Source organism: Orycteropus afer, unplaced genomic scaffold (genome assembly GCF_000298275.1).
Source record: "Orycteropus afer afer isolate SDZICR_OR568_19922 unplaced genomic scaffold, OryAfe1.0 scaffold00177, whole genome shotgun sequence".
NCBI classification, from domain to species: Eukaryota; Metazoa; Chordata; class Mammalia; order Tubulidentata; family Orycteropodidae; genus Orycteropus; species Orycteropus afer.
In genome coordinates this window covers 2,515,922-2,525,794 of record NW_006921764.1, presented here as the reverse complement: position 1 = coordinate 2,525,794, position 9,873 = coordinate 2,515,922, and the positions used below count along the sequence as shown (strand labels likewise).

The 9,873-nt window shown below is 39.3% G+C and overlaps 1 protein-coding gene and 1 non-coding gene across 2 annotated transcripts; both read right to left on the bottom strand.

The window, feature by feature from the left end:
• Nucleotides 1-1,554: 1,554 nt before the first annotated feature.
• Nucleotides 1,555-8,074, bottom strand: SLC25A3 (solute carrier family 25 member 3). The gene is made up of 7 exons (XM_007947185.2): nt 7,918-8,074; nt 5,852-5,973; nt 4,004-4,183; nt 3,360-3,541; nt 2,331-2,503; nt 1,801-1,911; nt 1,555-1,715 (listed from the first exon to the last, which is right to left on the bottom strand). Exons 1-7 carry the CDS (start codon nt 8,072-8,074, stop codon nt 1,555-1,557), a joined length of 1,086 nt encoding a protein of 361 aa, XP_007945376.1.
• LOC122150589 lies at nt 2,577-2,820 on the bottom strand. Its single transcript, XR_006163751.1, has one exon. It is a non-coding gene; the product is annotated as a small nucleolar RNA SNORA53 (small nucleolar RNA).
• Nucleotides 8,075-9,873: the final 1,799 nt, after the last annotated feature.

Here is a 9,873-nt window from a genome sequence, read left to right as displayed (position 1 = left end):
CCTCTTTAGTGAAGTGTCTGTACATGTCTTTTGACCAGTTTTTGTTGGGTTGAACATTTTTTTTCCTCTCACTAGTTAATTTTTTATTTTTTTTTGGGGGGGGCGCTCTGGTAGCGTAGTGCCTAAGGCACTTGACTGCTAACCAGAAGGCTGGCGGTTCAAACCCACCAGCCACTCCTCAGAAAGAAGATGGGGCAATCTACTTCCGTAGTGATACTGCCTCAGAAACCCAAGGAGGGGTTGCTATGAGTCGGGTCTGACTCAACGGCACATAACAACCACAACATATTATAGAATAGGCTTGTTTGATTAACCATATGTAAGGAGAAAACTCAAGAACAAATCAAATTACTTTGTTTGTTAGGTGCTGTTTGGTTGACTCTGACACAGGAACCCTATGTACAACAGAACGAAACACTGCACCACCCTCACAATCCTTGCTATCTACCGTTAAGCCCACTGTAGCAGCCACTACATCAACCTATCTCATTGAGGGCCTTCCTCTTTTTCTCTGACCCTCAACTTTAGCAAGCACAATATCCTTCTCTAGGGACTGGTCGCTTCTGACAACATGACCAAGTATGTGAGATGAAAACATCAGTTTGGGCTTAAGCCTATGGCTAAATCTCAAATGTCTGATTATGACAGTGGTGCCTTCCCCGTGGTGGTCACCTAGCTCAGTTGTCAAACAGATATGTATGCTTAAAAATCAACCTGAAAATAGTTTATAGTAAGTTTTCTGTAACAGAGGAACTCAGATTTGTGTGAAGAGAATTAGGTTACCTAAAATGGTAGCATAGTGCCTAAGGCACTTGACTGCTAACCAGAAGGCTGGCGGTTCAAACCCACCAGCCACTCCTCGGAAGGAAGGTTGGGCAATCCTACTTCCGTAGTGATACTGCCTCGGAAACCCAAGGAGGGGTCGCTATGAGTCGGGGCCGACTCGACGGCAAATAACAACAACAACAAAATGGTTTTTAGCTATCAACTGTTTTGGATCCTTTAAGGACTATCATTCTAATAATCAGCTACTGTAAATCACTTTTACAAAAAAGGATTAGTAAACTCATTTAAAAAAAAAAAAAAGAGCATACATTGAAATTATTTGGCAAAACAGAATTACGAACTAGTATCCCTATTTATACTTAACTACAACTAAAATTAAGTATATAAAATTTATGGTTTTTTACTAAAAATATAGGAACTCAAGTGCCAAATGTGAAACATGGTAATTTATAAAAAGAGATCAGAACGGCCAACCAACTGGATGGTTAGTCTTCATTTTCTCCTTGAGGTTTTAACTTATTTCTTTCTAACTATGTTAGAAGAAAATCCTCCAAAACCTATTTGTTCAAATAATTATCAAGTCACAAACAAAATCATGAATGGTTGCATTTATTTCAACAGTAAATTTTAAACTCCTGCCTTAGGCAAGGGTACTACCAGTAATTGTATCAGGAATAGACAATTTCCTACACTGTCAAATATATAAAAGTTCCTTTCGACTTTCCTCAACACTGATCAGCAAGCAGATTCAGTCCGTATTTGCTTTATCTACTGAATTAACCCAAGCTTCTTCTTCAGAGACTCTGGCATCTCAGGTGGAGGAGGACGAGGGAGTCTGAAGTAGACTTTCACGGAGTCATAGATGAACCACTGTAGTGCAGTCAGAGTCCCAATCATGATGATACGGGCAAAAAGTCCCTTCCATACACCTGGTTGAAATATAAAAGATGAATGAGAAAAATACAATACACCCAAAAGTGTTGTTCTTTCTGTAGGGAAAAAGATAAATCCTACCTTTAAATCCAAGTCTTTTGAGGACCTCCGAAGCACTGCTACCTTTCTCTTTGTTCAACACGGATACCACAGAATCAGCAGGGTGAGAAACAATTGCACAGAAGACTCCAGCTGAAAAAAGTCGGGATAAATGATCCAATATGGGGTCAGTTAAAATACAAAGAAACACACTAAGTCACATTATAGCCAATAACCTTTTTCATGATTTTAAATGAAATTTTCTTCTAGTTCAGATTTTAGTTGCTACTTTGTTTCTCTTATATTTAGACTATTCTTAAACAAAACAAACAACAAAACCCCAGACAGTGCAGCAGTGAATCTCTATATTCAGAGAAAAAATGTGAAAAAAACAGCTAGTAGCTGTGGAAATTAATACATTCCTAAGACTACTCATGACATGCAAAAATAATCCTTTTAGAAACTAGCAAGTATTTATGAATCCTGAAGGGCATATAAAATGTTATGAGAAGATATAGAAGTAATTCTTTGTCCTGAATTCCACAGACAAGTGTATTCTAAATAATCCATACCTATATAACCTGCCACAAATGTTACAACAAGCTGTTCTGGCTTTGAACATTCACTTCGGGGCTTGGGAACCACATATTTGTACAATGCTTCAACAGTACGTTCAAAGCAGGCAAACTTCATCATGGTGTATGGAATCTGTCTCATCCAGAGAGGAGCAACTCCCTTGTAAAATCTAGGAAATTAGGAGACTTAATTTTATAGTTGCATATATTTATCTAGCAGAGATTTTTATTAACATTAGTACAAGTGTCCGCACACAAGTCAAGTCCTGATAGCAAAAAATGGCAGCGTAAGTGCATGTCATTTCTATCAGAACCTAAGACTAACATGCAGGTATATTTCTCTCACATGCCAATGACTCAAGCACCTTTGACTATACAACCAAAAAAGTTGCTGGATGTTTTGACTGGAACCACAAGAAACAAGAAGTTTACAAGTAGAACTCAGTTCAAAATTGGCATCCACAAAGGTGGATCTAAGGAGCATGTTGTGACCTGATGCATGCAAATTCTTAATCACACAAATCAGAGGAATTCTAAACAAGACCTCAAAAAGTTAACAGCAGGCATTCAGGTCAAATACAGTACGTACATGTTGCAGGTATCAAGTCACCTGTAAACTGTCTAATTATTCTTTGGTATAAAAAAAAAAATGCTTCTTCGAGGTCCCAAGTTATTCACTTTTAAGAGGACAAAATATATAAAAACATAGTTTCTTCCCCAACTATATCTAGTAAGATTTACAGCTACTTATAAATCTAAATCTATATGCCTGGATGTCTTTCATATATACAGTATCTATTGAACAGATGTTATGAGCCAAGCCAATTTAGCATGAAATGTTATCAGTGAACAAAAGAAAGATTCTTACTCCTATGGAACCTACATTCTAGGTTGGGGGAAATAGACATTAGACAACATAATACTTTAAAGAAAGAGCCTGGTGGACTTAATGGTACTGAAATAAATTAAGTGCCCTCAATATCAGATAATATTTATACTATTAATTTAGACAAGTGTTTTACTTACGCTTTTATGCCTTCTTCCTTAAACATTTTGGGAGCTGCATCCCTTAGAGTGTTGGCATAACCTGGCTGGGTTTGAATTCGAACCTTAGCAGCTTCCATAGGAGCCAGGGCTATGTCAGCAAAGAATTCAGCACTGGCAGAGGCAGCCAAATATAGTGATGTGCGCCAGACGTAGGAATTCTCCTAAAATGAAAACATGCATAACATATGATGTTTCTAGGTAACAAGCTTCAGACAAATTTTAAAAGTATTACATAGTCCACAGATAATATACATGCACCTAAATATATGCTATCTTTATATACTAAAATGGGAACCTTTAAAAAAAAAAAAAACCACCAAGTAGGTGACAAGTATACTTAGCAATTGAAACTACACAAAGGAATGCCCTAGCCCTTCTCTTTCAAAAACTTAACATCAAACTTATTTGGAAGGCAGAATAAAAAGAGTATAGAAATTTTAATGTGATGCATTTTACTATCCCACCTCTGCTAAAAAATAGCCTCTTGATCTGAGGCATGTTGTACACCCTTTCTACGATCATCTCCTCAGTTCTAAAACAAAGTGGGTCAGGCAAAATCTTAGATCCTTTTTGGTCCTTAAAATTTAACACTAGAACTTTCAATTTCAAATTAAATTACGTACCTCTCCAAGTATGTTGCTATACAAGACTTTGAAGACTTCATAAAAGCCAAACTTGCAAAGTCCCTGCATAGAGTAGCCTATGAAAGTTGGAGCCCATCCTTTAGCCAAACCACGAAAACCATCCTCTTTAAGTGTAACTGAGAATCCATTAAATATGCCCTTGTACTTCTGGGGATCCACCTTTATTAAAACAAAACAAACAAAAATTAGTTAAGTATACCAAAAAGCTAACACTTTTCATAAATTTAATTTACTAGTACTTGATTATTTTTCTTTTGGTTCTAAAACGTCAGTAATTACAAAAGGTAAATATAAGTTTACTGAATGATACCAACTTAACATCTACGATTATCTCTGTGAAAGGTCATTTTTATACATTAAGGGGTAGCTTTGAATCATACTTAAATCTTGGAGGGATATTTAAGAAGGCAAAATTCCTACAAATACACATAATAGAACTGATTCTCAACACTCAATTCTACCACTTTTTAAAAAAATCCATTTTAAAAATGGATTAAGTCTATATTGCTGATATATGCTAGCCCATTAAGCAGATTATGCTACAAAGTTTTGTGAATTTAAGGGTGCCAAAATAAGTAAGTTAAAAAGATACATCAATATAATGAGAATCTGCCTTTTTACTTAAATTCACTTCAAGAGACATGCATTAGAAATTTTAGACAATGTTTATTTTATATTCATTCTATTAACTAATGGGGGAAAAAATCTTATCTATTTCTCCCAATACTAGAAGGGCTGGTATACATCACCTTCCTCTCCCTCCTAATATTTCACCTTCCTTTCTCTTTTAGGTTAAGTAGGCTTCTAATCCTGTTTGGGACAAATAAATTTTTGATGTTTGATTATTTTTGTTTCAATAATCCTAAGATATTTATATTGTAAAAAACAGCACTTTTATGTAAATAAATATAAAAGGCTATGCCCACAAAATTTTCATACTAAGATATCAAAAGTATTTTTAAAAATACCTACATAGTGCTCTCTGCCTTGGTCTTATCAACAGATAAGAGATATGACATTATTTCACAGTGGAGGAAAAAAAAAGACTACCCACCCTGAAATAACTATTCGAACATAAAGAACCTGTAGCCATTGAAGAGGAATTCTAGCCAGAACTGAGCCACTTATAGCTAGAGTCTCAAAAAACAATCCACCCACATATCACAGGTTCAAGAAATTCGTTTGCTTTTCTATTAAAGGTTTTAGCAGTTGTCTTCAAAGTCTTATTTTTTTAAGCTCTCTTAAGATTAGTCACACACTATTTCACTGTACATAAATTATATCTCAATAAAATGTATTTATTTAAAAAAAAAAAAAAGATTAGTCACACAGTGCCATAAGTCCATACGGTACGTCTGTGGTCTTAACCCCTATAAAGTCCATTATATTAAAAATTCAAGGTATATATAGTGGTACACAAAAACAAACAGGTGCTACTTTGCAGCACACCATCAAAACATTGTTACTGTATCATGTTAAAGATGCTTTAGTGTGCCTGGAAGCATTTCTTTAATGTTTCTTATGCAAAGAAAGGTACACTATATATACTAAGACAAACATTTGACTCACTGACGTTAGATACAAGCTGTAACCTAACTGTTCCAACTTACATACGAATCTGATGTGTTAAAGCAGATTTAAGAATGGAGCTTGTCCATAAATCTAGGAACTGCCTGTACATAATATGGTGTTCGTACAATGTCCAAATGACTTAACACCCTATTTCACAGGATGTATCATGGACATTAAATGACACATGACTGTACTTGGAATTAAGTCACATTATGAAAAGTATTAAAATTTTAATGGTGTTATTTCAATACAAACCTGCATACGGCATTTCACTAAATCCAGAGGAACAACAGCAGTATGTGTCAGACCACAACTTAAGACCCCACCAAAGCCACACAGTGCATAAAACTTCATGGAGCCATATTCACAACTGTATTCTGCAATAAAGACAAGACACACCATGCAATTTTAATGTAAAACTCATGTTACTGGTCATCAACTTACCTCCTGGATAGTTAGGCTTCCACACAGCTTGTTAGTAGATGACTACATCTTACGCCTTAACAGCCATGCTTCAACATTATGCTTTAGTCCAACATGCAAAACCAACCTGCATTCTGCATTTAACCAGATCTAGAGGAACCAGTGCTGTATGTGTTGTGCCACAGCTAATAATTCCTCCAAGTCCACAAAGGAGAAAGAATCTGCCAGATCCATAGTCACAGCTATACTGCTCTGTTTGATTGAAAAAAAAATCAAGTAAGTTTTTCTTCAAGATGACTAAGGTCATGGCATGGGATGAAAGAAAATTTCCCTGTGAAACAGTATTATCAGAGCTGAGCAACCCTGGCCTCCTTTTACAATTAAGTTGAATGATGATTCTAGTGGGAATAAGAAAAAATTCACTGCCAAAATCAGATCATTTAGATTATAAACAATTATGAGAGAATTCTATATCAATAACACTTGTTATTTAACCATATTGATTTAAATAAAGTTTTCTACATTAATTGCTGTTACAATGAAATTTTAAACTATTAACTGATAAGAACACACTTGAGAGTACAACTCAAACTCAGAAAGAGCACTCTAACGTGACAGGTTACAAACAACTTCAGAGTTTACCCCAGCCACGAACCACTTCAGACCTTCACGACTTAAAATAGAGTTCCACTCCACAAGCAGGTTCTGAAATTAGTATTACCACCTCATGGTTTTCTTTCTTAAATTTTCATTATTATTGACTTATGATCAGTATAGTTATAAATCTGGTCTTTGTCTGGATGTTGGAAATATTACATATAAATTTACAGATATATTTTACTAGTAAGTACATTTTGCTGCAACTCTGATACAATGTAAGTAGAGGACTCCTTATATACATACATCTCTTTAGTCAAATAAATACATTTAATAATCTCACAAATGATGTTAGCATTAACTAAACTTACAGATATATTTTAATATTATTGGTAAGTGCAGTTTGCTGCAACTCTGATACAATATAAATAGAGGACTCCCTATATACATACATTTTTTTAGTCAAATAAATACATTTAATAATCTCACAAATGACGTTAGTGTTAACTTTTTAATTGAAGGGTAGGATGATAGTGTAAGGATTTTTTCCCCCACATTAAGACAGAACAGAAACAAATGTATGATTAAAAAAAACCCCAACACTTTTAGGTTTTACAGACACAATGTAGACACCATTCCCGTGACTCCTACAATTCGATTTTCAATTTTTTCTGTACACACTCCACTGGGATTTAAAAATACACACAAGTAAGTTCAAGCTGGGCACAACCACGACGAATCCCAAAAGGGAAGACCAAAAAAGAATGCCTACTAATAATGATCTCCTTTTTGTAGACTACCTGGGACTTCAAGATTGCTCCTCTACCGGAGGCATGAAAGAGAGACACAATTCTCTCTCATCTTCTTCTGTCAACTAACAATAGCACTCTTAGGGAACATTTAAGGTAAGGAGAGCCAAATCAAAGAGATAACTATTAGAACTGTGGGTGCGCAGGGGTTAGGGCGGTGACTTTCCTCAAATCTTGGCCTCCTGGCCAAGAGTGCTCCCGTCAGTGTAGATAAGGGAAGGACTCAGCCTCTCCACTTCAAACTCCTTCCAGAGCGTGGAGGTCACGGCTGCCGCTAGGCCTAGGCCCTTCCACGCCCTTGAGGGAAGGCCAAGGATCAGACACCCGGCCTAGAGCTGAAGAGGATGACATCCCACAGCAGGCAACGGAGAGCCGTCCTGCGAGCAGCGGGCCCAGCGCGTCCTTCCCTGTCCTCCAGCCTTTCAAGGCCTCGAAGGCAAAGTGGGCTGCGAGCAGGCAGAGAAATTGTATTAGGGCTGGTTCTGATCTCACCTTCCACAGCGGCTGCTGCTAAGTTGCGGGTGCGGCGGGGCTGTCCTGGGTGTCCGGCGGGGCTGCTGCGGGGGTCCGAGAGGCCATCGTGCACCAGTTGCAGGTGCGGCGCGTTGAAGGGGTTGGCCCGTGCCAGGTGCGCCACGGACGAGAACATCTTCCTAGGGGAAGAGGGAGCAGCGGTTTGAGTAAAGGCGAGGGGGTCGGTTAAGCCGGGAAATGTCACCAGCGCCCTGGGACCCCCGATAGGAGCGTTCTCCTTCTCGCCTCCGCGCCCTTGAGCAGGTCATGGCGCCTCTCCAAAATAGGCCTCACTCGTGCGGGCCTACAGCCAAGCACTGGCCCCAGAGGACCTCTGCGCTCCGTTCCCCCGCACCCGCCGTGGGAAGGCCGGGTCACACTCACTCCCTAAGATGGCGAACACCGGTCCGCTCCCTCAGAAAGGCTGCGGCTCACAGAGGCCGAACGTCCTCCTAGCTCTTAGATCTGTGCCCTTTGCGCGTCGTCAGCGTGACGCACGCAGCACGGCCACTACAGGCACACAGTTCCCATTGGCCGAGAAGAGCTCTGACAACGTAGCGTCATCAAGTTCTCTTAGCAACTATTTCCCCGCCCCCGCCCGCCTTGCCCTTCCGGGCCCGGCTTCCGCGCAGGCGATTCGTTCTGCGCAAGCGGGCATTCTGGCCTGGGTCTGTGACAGATGACCTCTTGTCCTCGTGACCGGTTATCATTGTCTTTTCACCTTCAGGTGTCCCTCCTTGACGCCAGGACTTCTGTTCTTTTCATTTCAGTCAGTTCTAGTGTATAGTTAGGAGCTCTGGTAGCATAATGCCTAGGGCAGTTGACTGCTAACCAGAAGGCTGGAAGTTCAAAGCCACCATCCACTCCTTGGAAAGAAGGTTGGGCAATCTACTTCCTAGTGATACTGCCTAGGCAACCCAAGAAGGGTCGCTATGAGTCGGGTCCGACTCGACTGCACGTAACAACTGCATCAATTTGTAGAGTCTTTGATTCTGTAGGAATGTGCTGTGGGATTGGAAGAGAGACATGAAAAATTGTTCAGTACAGATTAGTAAGTAAGCACAAATAAGCCCGTGCTTATCTTGCTTATTGGGTAATGCATCCCTAGGTGTGGGACTTCAAGCACATAGCTAAGGAGGTAGCAGCGACCTGAACAGACTTGTGACACACAGTAGACTGGACATTCAGGAAATGTGTGTATGATGAGAGCTAGTTTGTGGAGAGGAAGAAGAGTCCCCTTACAGGCTAACAGAACAGCCCAAGTCAGAGGAAGAATTCAGGATAGAGGTGCAGGGAAGGAAGTAATGGCCAATTAAGTTGAAAAGTTCATTCACCCTTGATTGTTTGGGGTCTCACAAACAAGGCTGAGGAGTTTGAGCTTTTCGTGTAAACAGAGGGAGGCATGAACAATTATTTTTTGTTAATTCAGTTTAAGATATTTTTCTGATTAAAAACAGTTTCTTATCATGAAAAAATTAAATACTACATAATATACATGTCTTTCATGTATCCTCTTACTGCCCTTTCTCCAGCTCCAGATAATCATGTTTCAGCTTGCTACAGGTTTTTCTGCTAGAGGAGCAGGTGTCCTTCACTATACTACAGACAGGATTCAGAAGAAGGTAGAGGAGATCCAGTGGTAGCAGAAAAAGCTGCAGGCCCATCTGCTACCCCATGTCAAGGTGAGGCAGCAAATTAATGACAATGTGCATGGACTGCAACAGTGCCTGGTGTCCTACTGCAACCTTCTGGGTGTAATGGCTGGTGCTTCTCTTCTACATTCCAAATACTGCATGCATTGCTCGTGTAACTCACCCTGAGCCAAAACCACACTTGGAAAGGAATTCTGGAAATAGTAGTTCCAGCTTTGCTAAATTAACACAATTTACCCGTTGTCCACTTGGCATCCATGCACACTTCTTTTTTTTTTTTTTT

Coding starts and splice junctions, on each gene's coding strand:
- SLC25A3 (XM_007947185.2), bottom strand. CDS start 8,074: ATGTTCTCGTCCGTGGCGCACCTGGCACGGGCCAACCCCTTCAACGCG. Junction 5,974..7,917: donor AGCAGCAGCCGCTGTGGAAG/GTGAGATCAGAA, acceptor TCTTTATTGCAG/AATACAGTTGTGAATATGGC. Junction 3,542..4,003: donor ATAGCAACATACTTGGAGAG/GTACGTAATTTA, acceptor TTTTCATTTTAG/GAGAATTCCTACGTCTGGCG.